Here is a 20605-nt window from a genome sequence, read left to right as displayed (position 1 = left end):
CGGATAAGATGCCATTTTCATGGATGGTTGCTAAGAGATGTTGTTTGTAAACATTCCGTTTTTTATCACGCGCATGCAAAACGCATGTAAATCGCATTGCACCCGCACGATAAAAACTGAACAAGTGAACGCGATTGCAAACAAAACTGAATGGCAATGTTTGCGAAATCGCGCAGTTTTCATTGAACAATTTCCGCAACGCATCTGGACATAATCCGGATACTCTTGTCTGCAAGGGACCTTAAGAGGAAAGTAAAATTACCTTGTCGCTTGTAAGGACTTCCCGCCTGAAGATGAGAAGTAGAAAGGTGTCTGTAGATTGTACTCATCATAAACACCCCATCGGAGGTGAGCCCATTCATGAAGAAGCACTTTCCCTGCGTTTATAACAATAATTGTGTTACCATCACTGTGATCAGATGAAGCTAAATAGAAACAATTGTATCACTTCTAATGCAAAAAGTAAATACATGTTGCAAATGAGCGCTGTACATACAAATCTTGTAACAGGGCAGCTACAGGAGAAAGAAGCATTTTTCACGTAGATGTTACATTTTACACCGCCAGAGGTCTGACTGTTATGAAAGTGTTCCTACTCCTAAGATGAGTTTTACGTTAGGGTTGAATGGTAAAATCACATTACTACAATGCAACCTTATTGCTTCCCCATAGAAAATAAGGTCATAGGCAGCCCTGCATCGGGCATAAAAAGTTCAGCCTGGTCATACTTTATGTAATGGTGAAGGTGCATGAGATTTTGTTTCCCACAGGAAACACTGAGGTCTTGTGGCCGCACCAGTGACGCCATGTTTACTGTGGCTCGTGGATGACCAACTGTTCCATGGCACCCCATACCCAGTTCTGCATTATCTTTGTTACCAAACATTGGTCTGCTGACTACTCAGCCATCCTCAATGGCTCATCTTTCTACTCCCATGGGTACCTTCTCAAATTGAATGTCTGTTGCTATTGCCCATCGCCGCCATTTACTGTATCTCGAATCCATCTCCATTGGGGGGGTGCTAGAGATAACTAGTGTGTCTGGTTGATTTATTGTCTGGGTGTGGATTTGCAGGGAGATGACCATTATAAAGGCTATGTTCAGACAGTGCAGAATCGGCATGCCTTAACCCAATTATGTGGATCTTCCAAGTAGAATCCAAACCAAAATATTGTCCACATCTGAACATGGCCTTACAGTGCAATTGCGGCAGGCCTCAGTGATAGCGTCACATCTCCACAGCTTCCCAATAACTCTGAAGGAAAACTAATAAGGGCTCATGCACACCGCACCACGGATCGCGGACCCATTTACTTGAATGGGTCCGCAATCACGGAGATTCGGAACAGAGGCACGGATCGGAAGCCCACGGAAGCACTACGGAGTGCTACCATGGGTTTTCGGTCCATGCCTCCGCACCGTAAAAAAGTAGTGCATGCACTACTTTTTGCGGTGCGGACCGTCGACCCCATTTAAGTGAAAGGGTCCGCAATCCGCATGCGGCTGCTCCACTATCGGTGCCAGTGCATTGCGGACTGCAATTTGCGGTCTGCAGCACGGGCCCGGACAGCACGCAGTCGTGTGCATGAGCCCTAACTGTAAATATAAACGGATCTTGTTGCACATTTGGCATCTGTTTGGGCCGTTTCCCTCTGAGATCCGTTTTTTTAGATGGAAAAAAAAGTACTGCATACAGGTCTTTTGTTTCAGTCTAAAAAAAAATGATCTCAGGTGAAAATGGCTCAAACGGGGTCAAATGTGCAACAGAATCTGTATTTATTTATTTATTTATTTACAGGATCCTGTTGTTGTTTTTTTTTCCATAAAACAGATCAGAAAAACTGAAAATTAAATGGAGATGAAAACTCTCCCTAATTTACCCATAGCAACCAATCAGATTCCACCTCTCATTTTTCAGAGCTTCTTTGGAAAATAAAAGGAACAATCTGATTGGTTGCTTTGGGTAACTAAGCCAGTTTTCCTTTCCACTACTATTTTTAATAAATGACCCATGTCACCGACCTACAAGCTGATACCTCGGCAGGTGCTTGGCACCACTACCCTCAGCTGCTGTCAGTACCTTCTGTAGCATTACTGGAGTAAAATAAAGGGGTTTTCCAGTTATAGGTAAAAAATGATTAATCATTGCATATTGAAATGGTCTAATATACTTTGTGCTCCTATTCCTTATCGTTTTAAGATCAGTCAATGTTAACATTCTTGTTCTCATGTAAACCTGTACTGTCTGGGTGTAACTAGCAGGGGAGCCACCATCACAGGAGAGACCAGGAGGTTACTGAGAGGTGAAGCTGATCAAAGGTGAGGGGAGTAAAATCCATGCAGATCACCAGAGGTCTCGTGGTTGCTGGTTACACCTACTTGCATGCCTTTGCAGTTGATATACTTTTTTCTGATACGATTATTTTTATTTTTATTTAAAGGGCATAATGGGCTGATAATGATAAAAAGTATATACCTTGCTGGTATCACATAGTAGCTCGGCCTCCAGGAATGTCTGGAGATGCTTGCTCAGCCAATGAGTCAATGGCTAACCAAAAATTTCCAGTCAGTCTTCAAATCATAGACCAGCAAGGACCCAGTAAGCGTCACTGTAGCATCATGTCCCCTATGTTGCATTGCCACCCTGTGGGAGTAGTGCTACCCAAAACTTCAGTAAAGGTCAACATTCTGATTGTCATGGGTTAGGGAAAGTGACCCATGCCAGCAAACATTAGAGAAGGAGAAATTGGCAAGATTAAAAATAAATAAACAAAAATGTTATATATATATATATATATATATATACAGTACAGACCAAAAGTTTGGACACACCTTCTCATTCAAAGAGTTTTCTTTATTTCCATGACAATGAAAATTGTAGATTCACACTGAAGGCATCAAAACTATGAATTAACACATGTGGAATTATATACATAACAAAAAAGGGTGAAACAACTGAAAATATGTCATATTCTAGGTTCTTCAAAGTAGCCACCTTTTGCTTTGATTACTGCTATGCACACTCTTGGCATTCTCTTGATGAGCTTCAAGAGGTAGTCACCTGAAATGGTCTTCCAACAGTCTTGAAGGAGTTCCCAGAGATGCTTAGCACTTGTTGGCCCTTTTGCCTTCACTCTGCGGTCCAGCTCACCCCAAACCATCTCGATTGGGTTCAGGTCAGGTGACTGTGGAGGCCAGGTCATCTGGCGCAGCACCCCATCACTCTCCTTCATGGTCAAATAGCCCTTACACAGCCTGGAGGTGTGTTTGGGGTCATTGTCCTGTTGAAAAATAAATGATGGTCCAACTAAACGCAAACCGGATGGAATAGCATGCCGCTGCAAGATGCTGTGGTAGCCATGCTGGTTCAGTATGCCTTTAATTTTGAATAAATCCCCAACAGTGTCACCAGCAAAGCACCCCCACACCATCACACCTCCTCCTCCATGCTTCACGGTGAGAACCAGGCATGTAGAGTCCATCCGTTCACCTTTTCTGCGTTGCATAAAGACACGGTGGTTGGAACCAAAGATCTCAAATTTGGACTCATCAGACCAAAGCACAGATTTCCACTGGTCTAATGTCTATTCCTTGTGTTCTTTAGCCCAAACAAGTCTCTTCTGCTTGTTGCCTGTCCTTAGCAGTGGTTTTCCTTGCAGATATTCTACCATGAAGACCTGATTCACACAGTCTCCTCTTAACAGTTGTTCTAGAGATGTGTCTGCTGCTAGAACTCTGTGTGGCATTGACCTGGTCTCTAATCTGAGCTGCTGTTAACCTGCGATTTCTGAGGCTGGTGACTCGGATGAACTCATCCTCCGCAGCAGAGGTGACTCTTGGTCTTCCTTTCCTGGGGCGGTCCACATGTGAGCCAGTTTCTTTGTAGCGCTTGATGGTTTTTGTGACTGCACTTGGGGACACTTTCAAAGTTTTCCCAATTTTTCGGACTGACTGACCTTCATTTCTTAAAGTAATGATGGCCACTCGTTTTTCTTTACTTAGCTGCTTTTTTCTTGCCATAATACAAATTCTAACAGTCTATTTAGTAGGACTATCAGCTGTGTATCCACCTGACTTCTCCACAACGCAACTGATGGTCCCAACCCCATTTATAAGGCAAGAAATCCCACTTATTAAACCTGACAAGGCACACCTGTGAAGTGAAAACCATTTCAGGTGACTACTAAAGAAGGTGTGTCCAAACTTTTGGTCTGTACTGGATATCGAAAGGAATTATTGTCTGTATGTTGTCTGTCTGTTCTTTATGCACAGCTTATGATTAGACCAATCTGCACCAAATTTGGCACAGGTGTCCTGGAAGGTTTTCATAAAAGTTCTCTAAGACGCACAATTTTTTAGATATTCCCAAAAAATGTATTAGCCATTAGGAGCTTGTAGCTTCGCTGATATCCTAACTGCCATACATATGGTCACATGACCCTTATTAGCTAATAGATGCTCCCGGGTCATTCAATCATGATATTCACACAATTTTACACCAGGTTTCCATACTAACTCAGCCATTTTTCTGTGTTATAGATTATTGTTAAGGGCGTGGGGCGCTGTGGAGGTCACTGTTAAAAGGGCTGGTGCTGTGGAGGTCACATTTTAAGGGGGAACGCTGCTGTGGGGGGTCACTGTTAAGGGGGTGTACTGCTGTGTAAGTCAGTTTTAAGAGGATGGGTCCCTGTGGAGGTCACTGTTAAGGGGGCAGGGTGCTGTGAAGGTCACTGTTAAGGGGGTAGGGTGGGGGAAGGGGTAACTTTTAGGGAGTGGGGCGGTGTGGAGGTCACTTTTAAGGGGGTGGGACACTGTGGAGGTCACTGTAATGGGGGACACTGTGGACATAGTAGGAAAGATTGAATAACTGCTAATTTGTATGTAGTCACTGAGTGGCATCATGTGGGCACAGTTATGCACAGTTATTTTTCTTTTACCTTAGTTTGGCACATCATATCAGCATTATTTGGGGCTGGAGGCATACAGATGTCATGGAGGGGCACATCTGAATGGGAATCATGCAATAACACATTTTTCTTAAAGCAACAGCCTTCAACTTCCAATAGCAAAAACATTCAACTGCCAGGGGTAACATCAGTCTAAGAAGAGTAGTGTAACTAGGTCAACCTCCTATAAAGCCCTATGTTATTAATAGAACTTTTACATGACGTCAATTTTCTATAAATGTAGAACTGGACTAGTCTTAATAAATATTAGAAAATCCTTGTTCTTACCTCTGGGCCCATAGATACTGGTCATATCCGTTAACATGAAGTTGGGAGTCAAGTGTATATATCTTCCTGGCTCTCCGCATTGTCCGTATTGCAGGGTATAGGGACCATTATCAGTAGAAATGTAAGGACTGGCAATGACAACATCTGCCTAATTCAAACACATGCAATCAATAATCGATACACAGTGATGTAATAGGCCACAAATGTGTAGGATTGTGTGATTCCAAGAATAAGCAAGTAATGCACATGGGTAAGGCATAGGAGTCAAACTATGGTCAGCGATTTTACACACATGCTGATTAAGTTGGCCATAACTTGGGGGGGGGGGGGGGGAGTATAAATACCGTAAGTCTATTTTTCACGGTTTCTTTTTTTTTTTTTTTTTATAGAACAAAGTGCAACTAAAATACTTTGTAAATTATTCCCTTTCCATTATCCCTGTCTTTTTTATATGAGATATACTGTATACGTTAGTTTATGATCACCAGGAGTAGGCTAGAAGTTGAAGTATGAGCTAGTGGTAGCATTTTTTGGTTTGCTAATGTATTTTTATTTTGTCTTCAATTCTGTTACACATTGTGCCTCTACAATAAGGTTGTGCAAGACTTTTGAGGGACATTTTAACATTACATTTTTGCCTCCTATTGCTAATTTCTTCCCAAGCCCCAGTTACAGGGGAAATACAGCCCTAGAGGTTTTATAGGGATATATACATCTCAGATATTGATGGGCTATCGCTAGGATATGCCATCAATGTCAGATTGGTGGGGGTCCCACCTCTGGGACCCATTCCTGTCTCTAGAACAGGGCCCCCAAAGTGAAGGAGAGCGCACTGAGCATACTTTCCATTCACTTCTATGGGGAGTGAGCTTGGCTATTTTCGGAAGTCCCATAACAATCAATGGAGAGAGCACCGTGCATGCATGAACACCTATCCATTCATTTCTATGGGACTGCCGTAAATAGCCGAGCCAGCACTCAGCTATTTTCTGAGCTCCTATAGCAGTGAATGGAGGGTGGTCAGGATTGCCAGGAGCAATTATTGATTTAAAAAACTAAGAGTATGTGAGCATCTAATTATTTATTTTATTACTCTTTTGTTTGTGATGTGTCTCTCAGGTCAAAAAAGAATGAGGAAGGCTTTTTAAGGCTAGTGGCTGTTCCGGCAGAGAAAGCCCTCTGGATCCGGATAGTGCTGCCTGCCCGCCAGACCCCATTGACTATAATGGGATCTCCCAGAGATCCGCTGCACGCAACGATGTTTGGCTGGTCGATTCCCAGCATTCTCTGCCGGAACAGCCTGCCGGACAGCTGTGCTACAGATGTGAAACTATCCTAACTAAAAACTAAAACTTCTTCAATGTGTTTAGAATAAGGGCCCTCAATAACTATGTGCAATGGCTCTCATTGGTCATTGAGGAGTGATTAAAGGTTTTTGACATTGACATTGCAATGAGATGGTCTTTTTAATATTGCTTTTTATACATTGGGGGAATTTATCACGAGTGGAACATTTGAAATCAGTTTTGCTTGAATCTGTGTTGTATTTTTTGCCACATTTATCAAATGTCATATGTTGTTTGATAAATTTGTCTTATCCTTAAACCTAACACTTTTGTCTAGAAAAGCTGCTCCAGTTTCCCTACTCCACTCGCCAACTGGAGTGAGATTGCGACTATGTTAAAGTCTCAGTGGTAAATCTGGAGTAAAACTCAATAAAATAACTAACCACATCCACTTTCAAAACTGGAGTGAGTGGTGCAAAAAGTTGCAAAATTTGTGCACTTGTGAGTCCAAAAAGTTGCAAACCCAACCCCCACCCCTCCCGATTTGCGACTTTTTGGAACTAGAATTCTGGGGTGAAGACATAATAAATCAAGACCATTATGCCCACAATGACACGAATAATTCCAAAATCTCCCTTAGTAGCTGGTGCAAAATAAGGTTTACTATGGAGATAGGACAGACCCCTTCCCCACGAGTAGTGTATACCTGTGCAGGGCTCCTGATATGCAATCCTTGCAAAGTTGTCAAACAAGGAGGGAGGAAAGTAACCTGCAGGTCACAATGCCTTCTTCTAAGGGACTCAGTAAGACAATGAAGAAGTGACTTACCTGGTCATATGTCTCTGTTTTAGATCTGGTATAATTCTGGTTTGACCAAGTTGAAGGAATTAATATCTTTACATTCTGAAAGTAAAGCCTGTATTTGGTAGCATTAAACAGAGAGCGACTGGCTTGTCTGACCATATCCTAAAAAAAGGACAAGACACATATCTATTATCTATGGGTACTATATGTGGCAATCATCAGCATAGCACAAGAACAAATACCGTATGTATCATACTTAACCTTGTGAAACTTGTCTATTATATTTACCTGGATATTTGTAATTATTTGCAGGTTTTCTGGTACATTTGGATTAATCGCAATTACAATGCCCTCATATCCACCATTGTTAACAGTCACAGTGGAACCCCTGGCCTGTAAGAACACTTGGCATGCCAGCGCCGTAAAGGACAAGATAAGAAATTTCATTTTGTGCTTTGCATGGGAACAGCTTCAGTAAATGATTTTTCGGCACTATTTATACCTGTGTAGTCACAGATGATGACTTTTTATGCAAATATCTGAGCTTAAAGTCACAAAACCCAAACATCTTCTGGAATCTGATGAATGCAGATAAAATAAACTAACCCTTAAGAATGCCAGCCCTATGAAAACCACTGGTAGATCATATCTCGGATTCTGAAAGCTACTTTTGAGTCTAATAACACTTACCAGATGACATGTTTGTCCCATGTCCTACATTACATTCAAGGGGTAAATGTCACTTTATTATTAGGTGAATGCGTTAATTTCAGCTTCACAACAGTGGCGCATTTACCATGGAGGCAGGCCATGCCAATGCTATGGGACACCAGTGAAGAGGGAAGGGCCCAGCACTATATTCCTTCTTCTGTTCCCAAAAGGGAATTTTCCTGCAGCCATCACTCAGTGAAAATAGATTTAGCAGTTTCTATTAATTTCAATGATAGCTGTGTAAATTCCTATGCAAATGAACCCCCGACCCCCCAATGATGGTTGTAGGCAGACAGATTTATTCTTTGATTCTCTGGAATTTATAGGAGTGAGGTGGTTGAAACAGTTGTATGGGACATGGTTGTTTTGGGGGGAATGAGATCATAGTATGAGGTGGTACGATTGGTATAGCATCATATGTATTTGTCACCAATTTTAATACTATGATATACACAGTAACACATGGTTCGTATATAAGTTATTTAGTTTGACACACAACAGGTAATTGTTTGTATGGTCATATTAGTTGACCTGAAATTATATTTGGTTTGACACTTGCTCATGGTTACTTTGTCACTTAAAGGGACACTGACAGGGCCAATAAGCATATTGAGGTATATATATGGCAGTACAGGTCTTATAATGGGTATTACAATCATCTAAGTATCCCCCCTGTCCACATTATACATACAGAAAGCTGAAGTTTTATAACCTGCTCCAACGGTCTTCAATCTGCCCAAGGGGCGGTGTTTCACCTCTCTTGCGCCCAGCCAGCCTCCCCCAACTGCCGCTTTGAAGCGCCGCCCAGCTCATGAATATTCAGTTTGCTGGGCGGCTTCTGCGGTTCCCGCTCTGAAACGCTGCGCTTAACAGTGCCCGGCGCATGCGCCGGATCTTGTGAAGTCCGGTACAGTAAGCGCCGCCCAGATCATCAATATTCACTTCGCTGGGCGGCGCTTACTGTCCCCGACTTCACAAGATCCGGCGCATGCGCAGGGCACTGTTCAGCGCAGCGCTTCAGAGCGGGGACCGCAGAAGCCGCCCATCAAACTGAATATTCATGAGCTGGGCGGCGCTTCAAAGCGGCAGTTGGGGGAGGCTGGCTGGGCGCAAGAGAGGTGAAACACCGCCCCTTGGGCAGATTGAAGACCGTTGGAGCAGGTTATAAAACTTCAGTTTTCTGTATGTATAATGTGGACAGGGGGGATACTTAGATGATTGTAATACCCATTATAAGACCTGTACTGCCATATATATACCTCAATATGCTTATTGGCCCTGTCAGTGTCCCTTTAAAGTCTTTTTCAGTCATGACATTATTATTTTTTACTCACATTTTTTCAGTCACATTTTATTCTATTTCTATAGTAAAAAAAAAATTCACACTATCGGAGCAGTAATATTTCATTATTTCATATTTAATTGCATTATATTATTTATCATTTAATTTTTGCATCACCATTTTTTCACATTTTTGCACTATTTATTATGCATTTTTTATTTTTTATAATTTTTATAATAGTTTTTATTTTTATCATGTGTTATATATTATATGTTCAATTATGTATCGACAATTCATCATGTTTAGAATCATGTTTTTTATTTGGTGATATAGTACCTATGATTATATAGAGCAAATCTATTGTATACTAGCAGAAGGACCCGTCTTCGCACGGGTATATTTCATCTATTTCATTTAAAGCTTCTATGTGTCGTTAAAAGATATTGACAGTTTCCCCCTTAACAGTGACCTCTACAGCACCCGCCCCTTTAACAATGACCTCCACAGTGCCCGCCCCTTTAACATTGATTTCCACAGTGGCCTCCCCTTTAACATTGACCTCCACAGTGCTCGCCCCTTTAACAATGACCTTCACAGTGCCTGCCCCTTTAACAGTGCCTGCCCTTTAACAGTGACCTCTCCTTTAGCATTGACCACCCATTTAACAGTGACCTTCATAATGGCCATCCCTTTAACCGCCTCCGGACCGCCTAACGCAGATCTGCGGTCCAGAGGCGGCAGCTGTGCGCTCAACGACGCATCGGTGCGTCATCTCGCGATAGCCGAGATTTCCTGTGAACGCGCGCACACAGGCGCGCGCGTTCACAGGAACTGAAGGTAAGCGAGTGGATCTCCAGCCTGCCAGCGGCGATCGTTCGCTGGCAGGCTGGAGATGTGATTTTTTTAACCCCTAACAGGTATATTAGACGCTGTTTTGATAACAGCGTCTAATATACCTGCTACCTGGTCCTCTGGTGGTCCCTTTTGTTTGGATTGACCACCAGAGGACACAGGCAGCTCTGTAAAGTACCGCAAAACACTACACTACACCCCCCCCTGTCACTTATTAACCCCTTATGAACCCCTGATCACTTCATATAGACTCCCTGATCATCCCCCGCCCCCCCGTCATTGATCACCCCCCTGTAATTGATCACCCCCCTATAAGGCTCCATTCAGACGTCCGTATGATTTTTACGGATCCACAGATACATGGATCGGATCCGCAAAACACATACGGACGTCTGAATGGAGCCTTACAGGGGGGTGATAAATGACAAGGGGGTGATCACCCATATAGACTTCCTGATCACCCCCCTGTAAGGCTCCATTCAGACGTCCGTATGATTTTTACGGATCCATGGATACATGGATCGGATCCGCAAAACACATACAGACGTCTGAATGGAGCCTTACAGGGGGGTGATCAATGACAAGGGGGTGATCACGCATATAGACTTCCTGATCACTTCCCTGTCCTTGATCACCCCCCTGTCATTGATCACCCCCCTGTAAGGCTCCATTCAGACGTCCGTATGATTTTTACAGATCCACAGAAACATGGATCGGATCCGCAAAACACATACGGACGTCTGAATGGAGCCTTACAGGGGGGTGATCAATGACAAGGGGGTAATCACCCATATAGACTTCCTGATCACCCCCCTGTCATTGATCACCCCCCTGTAAGGCTCCATTCAGACGTCCGTATGATTTTTATGGATCCACAGATACATGGATCGGATCCGCAAAACACATACGGACGTCTGAATGGAGCCTTACAGGGGGGTGATCAATGACAAGGGGGTAATCACCCATATAGACTTCCTGATCACCCCCCTGTCATTGATCACCCCCCCTGTCATTGATCACCCCCCTGTAAGGCTCCATTCAGACGTCCGTATGATTTTTACGGATCCACAGATACATGGATCGGATCCGCAAAACACATACGGACGTCTGAATGGAGCCTTACAGGGGGGTGATCAATGACAAGGGGGTGATCACCCATGTAGACTTCCTGATCACCCCCCTGTTATTGATCACCCCCCTGTAAGGCTCCATTCAGACGTCCGTATGATTTTTACGGATCCACGGATACATGGATTGGATCCGCAAAACGCATACGGACGTCTGAATGGAGCCTTACAGGGGGGTGATCAATGACAGGGGGGTGATCACCCATATAGACTCCCTGATCATTCCCCTGTCATTGATCACCCCCCTGTAGGGCTCCATTCAGACGTCCGTATGCGTTTTGCGGATCCGATCCATGTATCCGTGGATCCGTAAAAATCATACAGACTTCTGAATGGAGCCTTACAGGGGGGTGATCAATGACAGGGGGGTGATCAATGACAGGGGGGGTGATCACCCCATATAGACTCCCTGATAACCCCCCCTGTCATTGATCACCCCCTGTAAGGCTCCATTCAGACATTTTTTTTGGCCCAAGTTAGCGGAAATTGTTTTTTTTTTTTGTTTTTTCTTACTAAGTCTCATATTCTACTAACTTGTGTCAAAAAATAAAATCTCACATGAACTCACCATACCCCTCACGGAATCCAAATGCATAACATTTTTTAGACATTTATATTCCAGACTTCTTCTCACGCTTTCGGGCCCCTAAAATGCCAGGGCAGTATAAATACCCCACATGTGACCCCATTTCGGAAAGAAGACACCCCAAGGTATTCCGTGAGGGGCATATTGAGTCCATGAAAGATTGAAATTTTTGTCCCAAGTTAGCGGAAAGGGAGACTTTGTGAGAAAATACAAAAAAAAAAACAATTTCCGCTAACTTGTGCCAAAAAAAAAAAATTCTATGAACTCACCATGCCCCTCATTGAATGCCATGGGGTGTCTTCTTTCCAAAATGTGGTCACTTGTGGGGTATTTATATTGCCCTGGATTTTTAGGGGCCCGAAAGCGTGAGAAGAAGTCTGGGATCCAAATGTCTAAAAATGCCTTCCTAAAAGGAATTTGGGCCGCTTTGCGCATCTAGGCTGCAAAAAAGTGTCACACATCTGGTATCGCCGTACTCAGGAGAAGTTGGGCAATGTGTTTTGGGGTGTCATTTTACATATACCCATGCTGGGTGAGATAAATATCTTGGTCAAATGCCAACTTTGTATAAAAAAATGGGAAATGTTGTGTTTTGCCAAGATATTTCTCTCACCCAGCATGGGTATATGTAAAATGACACCCCAAAACACATTCCCCAACTTCTCCTGAGTACGGCGATACCAGATGTTTGACACTTTTTTGCCGCCTAGGTGGGCAAAGGGGCACACATTCCAAAGAGCACCTTTCGGATTTCACAGGTCATTTTTTACACATTTTGATTTCAAACTACTTACCACACATTAGGGCCCCTAGAATGCCAGGGCAGTATAACTACCCCACAAGTAACACCATTTTGGAAAGAAAACACCCCAAGGTATTCCGTGAGGGGCATGGCGAGTTCCTAGAATTTTTTATTTTTTGTCACAAGTTAGCGGAATTGATGATTTAAAAAAAAAAAAAATTCTTACGAAGTCTCATATTCCACTAACTTGTGACAAAAAATTAAACATTCTAGGAACTCGCCATGCCCCTCACGGAATACCTTGGGGTGTCTTCTTTCCAAAATGGGGTCACTTGTGGGGTAGTTATACTGCCCTGGCAATTTAGGGGCCCTAATGTGTGGTAAGTAGTTTGAAATCAAAATCTGTAAAAAAATGGCTGGTGAAATCCTAAAGGTGCTCTTTGGAATGTGTGCCCACCTTTGCCCACCTAGGCTGCAAAAAAGTGTCACACATCTGGTATCGCCGTACTCAGGAGAAGTTGGGGAATGTGTTTTGGGGTGTCATTTTACATATACCCATGCTGGGTGAGAGAAATATCTTGGCAAATGACAACATTTCCAATTTTTTTATACAAAGTTGGCATTTGACCAAGATATTTATCTCACCCAGCATGGGTATATGTAAAATGACACCCCAAAACACATTCCCCAACTTCTCCTGAGTACGGCGATACCAGATGTGTGACACTTTTTTGCAGCCTAGGTGGGCAAAGGGGCACACATTCCAAAGAGCACCTTTCGGATTTCACCGGTCATTTTTTACAGATTCTGATTGCAAACTACTTCTCACGCATATGGGCCCCTAAAATGCCAGGGCAGTATAACTACCCCACAAGTAACCCCATTTTGGAAAGAAGACACCTCAGGGTATTCCGTGAGGGGCATGGCGAGTTCCTAGAATTTTTTATTTTTTGTCACAAGTTAGTGGAATATGAGACTTTGTAAGAAAAAAATAAAATAAAAAATAAATCATCATTTTCCGCTAACTTGTGACAAAAAATAAAAAGTTCTATGAACTCACTATGCCCATCAGTGAATACCTTAGGGTGTCTACTTTCCGAAATGGGGTCATTTGTGGGGTGTTTGTACTGTCTGGGCATTGTAGAACCTCAGGAAACATGACAGGTGCTCAGAAAGTCAGAGCTGTTTCAAAAAGCGGAAATTCACATTTTTGTACCATAGTTTGTAAACGCTATAACTTTTACCCAAACCATTTTTTTTTTACCCAAACATTTTTTTTTATCAAAGACATGTAGAACAATAAATTTTGTGAAAAATATATATATGGATGTCGTTTTTTTTGCAAAATTTTACAACTTAAAGTGAAAAATGTCATTTTTTTGCCAAAAAAATCGTTAAATTTCGATTAATAACAAAAAAAGTAAAAATGTCAGCAGCAATGAAATACCACCAAAGGAAAGCTCTATTAGTGAGAAGAAAAGGAGTTAAAATTCATTTGGGTGGTAAGTTGCATGACCGAGCAATAAACGGTGAAAGTAGTGTAGTGCAGAAGTGTAAAAAGTGGCCTGGTCATTAAGGGGTTTTTAGCTAGCGGGGTTGAAGTGGTTAACAGTGACTTTCACAGTGCCCGCCCCTTTAACAGAGACCTCCACAGTGCCCGCCCCTTTAACAGTGACTTTCACAGTGACCGCCCCTTTAACAGTGACTTTCACAGTGACCGCCCCTTTAACAGTGATTTTCACAGTGACCACCCCCTTAACAGTGACTTTCACAGTAACCGCCTCTTTAACAGTGACTTTCACAGTGACCGCCCCCTTAACAGTGACTTTCACAGTAACCGCCTCTTTAACACTGACTTTCACAGTGACCGCCCCTTTAACAGTGACTTTTACAGTGACTGCCCCTTTCACAGGGACCTTCATAGCGCCTGCCCCTTTAATAACAGTGACCTCCACAGTGCCCGCTCATTTAATAACAGTGACCTCCACAGTGCCTGCCCCTTTAATAACAGTGACCTCCACTGTGCCCGCCCCTTTAAAAAACAGTGACCTCTACAGTGCCTGCCCCTTTAAGCAGTAAAGAAAAATGGCTGGGTTGTTATGGAAACCTGGAGTAAAACTGTGTTTATGGCAGTTGGGATTTGAAGATAAAGACTTGCAGGCTTGTATTGGCTAATGTGGATAATTTTTTGGGAATATCTCAGGAACGGTACATCCTAGAGAGCGAATATCTCAGGAACGATATGTCCTAGAGATCTGAGACCCGGTCTAAAACCTTCCCGGACACCTGATGTAGCTGTGTGCCAAATTTGGCAAAGATTGGTCCAGTCGTTTGGTCGCGCATAAAGAACGTCCAGACAGACATCTAGACAGACAGACAGAAACTCATTTTTATATATATAAGAGATATATTTTATATATCTTTTATATAATCATGTTTCTAATTTACTAATTTTTGCTAATTTTTGTCTATATAATTATGTTTTCTATTTATTCAGGAATTTTATTTTGGGCGGCCGCCCTTATCCTATTTTTATTTCATTTCATTCTTTCATTTTCTCTATTTCCCCTATAATTCTATCTCCCTTCCCATCCATGTAGAATATGCAGTGAATCCGATGACTATCAGGTCTGACATGCGCAATGTGACAATTGATGCTGGAAGCATGTGTAGTGTCCCACTATGTAAATGTGGGCACTACTCAAGAGTCAATTGGGTCACGTTGTTCTCCACCTCCTGTGGAACATGGTCATTGTATGTTATATGGTATTTTTAATGTGTATTTTCCTGTTATTTCCTGTACCAGGCCTGTTAGGGGTAGTTCCTCCTCCTAGGCAGTAGAGGGAGCTAGGGAACCCCCTAGTATATATAGTTAGGCCCAGACAGGAAAGAGTCAGTCCAGTTCAGTCCAGGAGGCTAGTGAGTGCAGTCTAGCCTGCCTGAGTTCCTGAGCAAAAGAAGCTCAGAAGTTAATCCAGGGGAAGAAGTTGCCTCCTGAAGATATCTAGTTCCTTTAAAAGTACAGTGCAGAGCCACTTTTATCCAGCCAGGTAGAGAGCTGAAGGGCAGAAGGATATTTTACAGCAAGAGGATATATACCAGAGGAAGGTTTCCCTACCCAAGGATAAAGCCAGCAATAGGGCATACGGGCCTTGGAGAAAGCCAGACAGGACCTAAGGAAAATACAGCCTGATCTGTAAGTGTTATTCCCTCTGAGTATCTTGCAAGGACTTTGTCTGCCATTTATATGAAGCCTGCCTGTTACCAACCTTTTACATTTGGAACTAACTAAAGACTGTAAATAGTTGAACTGTTCAGTAAAAAGAAGTTCTGGTTCACTGCAACTTGTGTTCCTCAATTATTCCTACAACAAATCGGTGTGCCACCGTTACCGGCACTGGCGTCACGAACTTTAAGGGATCTTGGCACCGGCACACTAAACCTGCAACACCCAGGGCACCTCACCTACCACCCTGCCTGGTCCCTATACATAGAGAGTGCACCAGAGGATCCATGTGCCAGCCTCTCCATCACTGCTCTACGCCTGCCCAGGGTATATAAAAACTGTGAGTACCAAGAACACCCTCGGTTTAGTAACTACCCCTGTGACCTCACATTCGCTCACCCTGCAGGGTTGCGTACCTCACATGGTCTTGCGATATTATGTGACGCGATTCTGTGCTGACATCATCATCACGTGCTCGCGGAGGTGATCACGTGTACTAATCTTGATCACATGACTCCTTAGCATTGTTTGGCGCGGCCGCATCTTGTTTTTCAGAGACTCACAGGTTTTATAGAGTAAGACAATTATTGTATTCATGTTGATTGGTTGGTTGGTGTATTTAATTTGTGTCCCCCAGTGATGACGCCACCCCAAGACGAAGGTTCGCCGAAACGCGCGTCGGGGTTGGCGCCATCCTGGAGTGAGCACAGCATGGGTAATCGTTTATCGTCCATTTGATTATTATGGAATATGTTTTCTGCACTTGCACTTTATTGTTAATCATGTTTATATAGATGGACAGATTTATGAACGTAGTATCCGCTGTGTTCATCCTCCAGATGATGTCGCCTTTTCCCTGCACCTATGTTCTTTTAATCATGTTTGTGAGATAGCTTTTTGTAATTATGCAATAAAATGACATTAATTCATAGGCAGTCTGGTAGTTGTTTATAGGTTTCAGACAGATTTATTAGGCTACATTCTCATGACCATATGTGCTTTGCAGTATGCAAATTGAATAATCCGCAAAACACAGTTACCGGCCTTGTGCATTCCTCATTTTGAGGGACTGCACATGGCCGGCGCTATATCGAAAATGCAGTGATGCTCACAGGAGAGCTAATGCCTTCTGAAACAGCTGAACAGCGGGGGTCCCAGGTGTCGTTCCTCCACGATCAGTAAAAAAATCTCGGAAAACCCCTTTAAGGCCCCTATTACACTGCATTGTTATAGGGCCAATTACTGGGAACAAGTAAAAAATAAAAATATTACCGGATCCGCGCTGCTCATCTCATGCATGGTCTTTTTCACAGGAATGGAGCTCAAACAGTGAGAACAAATTCCCTACTTTTCACAGTTCAATCAATTACTGGTACACATTTGCTGGAGCCGCAATCCACCTCTTCTCTTTTTTTATAATAGGCCGATGCAAATGAGGGCCAATCAACATTTTTTGGTTTTTGGCCCAGTGAAATAGAACAATGTGACAATGCAGCACCCAGACCAAAAAAAACATTGTGCACCCCTGCTCGACATGCAGCAACTCAACTTAACTGTGGTAACAGTAGATAATCAAACATCTCTCCTCCAGAAAGAGACACGATTTTTGGGATTCTGTACAGTCCAGATCTAGACTACACCGGTCACTGGTCAACACTAACAAACTGCCAACTTTCCTCCAATTTTGGGAGTTGCTGTGCTCTGGAAACTATTGTAAGTGTGACTAAGCATGCACACAGACTCCCACCATGCCTGTGCTGTACTAGCAGGAATAGGATTGGCCTATAAGCATTTCCTGGACTCCTCTCAGGTGCGTCACAGAGCCAACATATGTAACATCCCAGAGTGGTGTTACCACTTCTGCACCTTGCTACTGTCTTTATTGGTCTAACCTGAATGTCATCTTATGTATTCATTCCAGGTCCTCCACAATGTGCATTCCTAATCTGTTTGCAACTGTCACGTTAATGAAATATACCTGGTTCACCAGCAGGTGGCAGCAAACACGGCATAGCTGTACTTAGATAGAATGGAACCTTCCATTCCATTCTAACCCCCCTCTGGAGAGAAGTGGGCGAGTCCTACTTCCTGCAGGAAGGGTGGGGACCAGTTAGTTCCAGTCTAGTTTACCCCCAACTAGGGGAAGGGTGTGCAGGGGCACGTCTCTGCTGGACGTGCTCACGCCAGCCAGAGCACCTTAAGCTCTGCTGGCCATGGAGGCCAAAGCTTGAAGCCTCAGGAGTCAGGAGGAAAGTTCCCTGGCATAACCTAGAGTCAGACTACAAAGTGAAGTGCAGCATACAGAAGAAGCTGAGTTACACAGCCAGCCTGTCAGTACAGCAGATTCAGAGAGAAAAAGATGTAGAAGAGTGGAGTTTGCCTGCCAGTTTCATGCTAAAGCCTGCTGGAACCAAGACAAAGCCTGTAAACCAAAAGTAAAGCTGCCATTGAACTTCATCTCAAGGTCTGGACTCAAGTTATTCTTTTATCCCTCAATTATTCCCCCTATTTATTGCTTCGAAGACAAAGCCTGGGGTCCAGCCATATCCAGGTAGGAGCATCGTGACATACATAAAGAGACATTTGGGCTGCACCATTACACCACTCGTCATTTCCTACACCTGGGACGCGTTACATATAGGGCCCTGGGGGGAGGCCGCCCATTGCACATACACATACACATGTTGGCGAGCCAGAGTAGTGCCCTCCTTTCATTACCACTAGGACTGGTCAAGGACCTCCCAATATCTTGGTGGCCAGATATACCTACTCTCCCCAGAACTAAACCGCTTAATCACATAAAATAATACAACTTGGTGATTAAATAGAACATTATATTGCACAAACAGGTAATGTGTGGTGGCTCCTCCACATCCAGACACTAGTGTTGTATGTATTGACGTGACCGCTAATGACATTTCTGAGCTGCAGTACAATACAGAAAGGTATAACGGTATATGACAAATGTTGCTCGGTGGCATTACAAGATGATTTTTTAAAAAATATAATGTATAACGTGTCAAATGAGTATATTTAGTTTGTTTTGCATGGACAGACTTAGTTGAAGCGATAACACTTACCTGCCATGCTTACTGGAAATTCTGGAATGTGTGTTTATTCTATAAATGATCAGTAACCTCTACCTCAATACGTGTTTTAACAGTTGTATATGAATATTTTATGGCACATGCTCCATCTTCACATATCTTGACATGCCATTTCTATGGTGAAAATATGAGAAAATGTTAACCATTCTTTTTTTCCTGTGCAAAACTTACAGAAATGCAACACTGATTATCAATATGCTAAAGCCTCATGCCAACTATTGTTTCAAGGTATGTTCACTCGCAGCAGATTTGTTGTATTCCATTCATCTGAATTGCAGGTGCATGGGTTTCTGTAAACTTTATTCAGAAGTTATAAACTTACTCTTTCAGCTCTGTGCATGTCCAAAGGTGTATGAAGTAATACTGGAGTAACCATAGAAGTCTTCAGGACCCTAATGTTCCCCTGTACACCCCCAGTTTTATTTGTCTAACAGACAGACTTTTGTCACATTCAAGCAGAATAAGGCGGGGGGGGGGGGGGGAATTATGACACGTTCCATTAGATTTGGAGGTGTAAGTTGGCATTCCTGGACCCCAATGCAAAATCTGCACAGACCAACCATGTAGCAATTGTAATGGTGGTGTCCTCTTAACGGGGTTGTCCAAGTCTTTAACACTCATAACCTATCCTCAGAATAGGTCATCAGTATGTGATAGGTGAGGGTCTGACACCGGGCGCTCCCTCTGATTAGCTTTTGAAGAGGCTGCAGGTCTGCAGTGACCGCCGCGGCCTCTTTGCAGCTTACTAAGCACAGAGCCGTTCAGTGGATAGCGGCTGTGCCTCGAGTTGCAGTTCGACCCCATTCACTTGAATGGCACTGAGCTGCTCCTAAGCTATGTGACCATAGAACGTGACCTTACTGGCTTAGGAAAAGTCACTTTAAACATATGATCAGCAGAGCTTGGACCCCCACTGATCTAATATGACCTAAACCCTTGGACAACGCCTTTATGTGGAGCTGTTGAGTCCCTCACACACAGGGCCCAGGTGCAACTGCTACCTCGGCAACTCCTACCTGTGTTGAGCCTGTATTTGTTCCTGAGTGTGTTCCAGCAGTTTCGGTTCTTTCTGTGTTTAGATTAACCCTGTACATCTGCCTCGTCTGTGTTCCTGCCAAGTGTCCAGCCTGCCTGCTTCATCTGTGTTTTCACTACCACCCTGCACAAAAAAAGAAAAGATAATGGAGGCAGCGCCTCATGTGTGGTGTTGCTTGCTCAGTATAATTATTACAATTACTGTAGTTCGCTTACCAGAGGTTGTTGTGAGAAAATCACAACAACTATGAAGACTTTGCTTGTATAGGTCCCGACCAGCACACGGGATACTTGGCTGCAGCCTGGGTTCCTACCTGCGCCTCTGGAACAGGTGCTGGAGTTGAATCAAGCAAGAAGAAAACTGGATGAAAGAACCTCTATGTTGGTGCTGCCAATGAGGACATCGAGCGTGGTAAGTATTTTCACAGGGCCATCAGACATTCCTTATGCATATTATAGGAATGCCTGATTGCCCTGAGGAAGAGGACGCTTCGCCCTTGAAACGCGTTGATGAATAAACCACCCTGTGAAAATACTTACCATGCTCGATGTCCTCATTAGCAGCGCCGACATAGAGGTGCTTTCATCCGTTTTTCTTCTTGCTTGATTCAC

General features: G+C 43.3%; 1 protein-coding gene across 1 annotated transcript in view; it reads right to left on the bottom strand.

The window, feature by feature from the left end:
- LOC122943630 (calcium-activated chloride channel regulator 4A-like) overlaps positions 1–20329 on the bottom strand; it is a 307666-nt gene extending 287337 nt beyond the window's left edge. The window contains exons 1-5 of the mRNA XM_044301515.1: positions 20210–20329; positions 19975–20117; positions 7350–7487; positions 5236–5383; positions 263–377 (exon numbers count right to left, since the gene is read on the bottom strand). Coding sequence (XP_044157450.1) covers positions 263–377; positions 5236–5383; positions 7350–7487; positions 19975–20052 — 479 coding nt within the window. The 5' untranslated portion in view covers positions 20053–20117; positions 20210–20329. The remainder of the gene's footprint in view (positions 1–262; positions 378–5235; positions 5384–7349; positions 7488–19974; positions 20118–20209) is intronic.
- Positions 20330–20605: the final 276 nt, after the last annotated feature.

Source organism: Bufo gargarizans, chromosome 7 (assembly GCF_014858855.1).
Source record: "Bufo gargarizans isolate SCDJY-AF-19 chromosome 7, ASM1485885v1, whole genome shotgun sequence".
NCBI classification, from domain to species: domain Eukaryota; kingdom Metazoa; phylum Chordata; class Amphibia; order Anura; family Bufonidae; genus Bufo; species Bufo gargarizans.
This window is presented reverse-complemented; position numbering and strand designations above follow the sequence as displayed.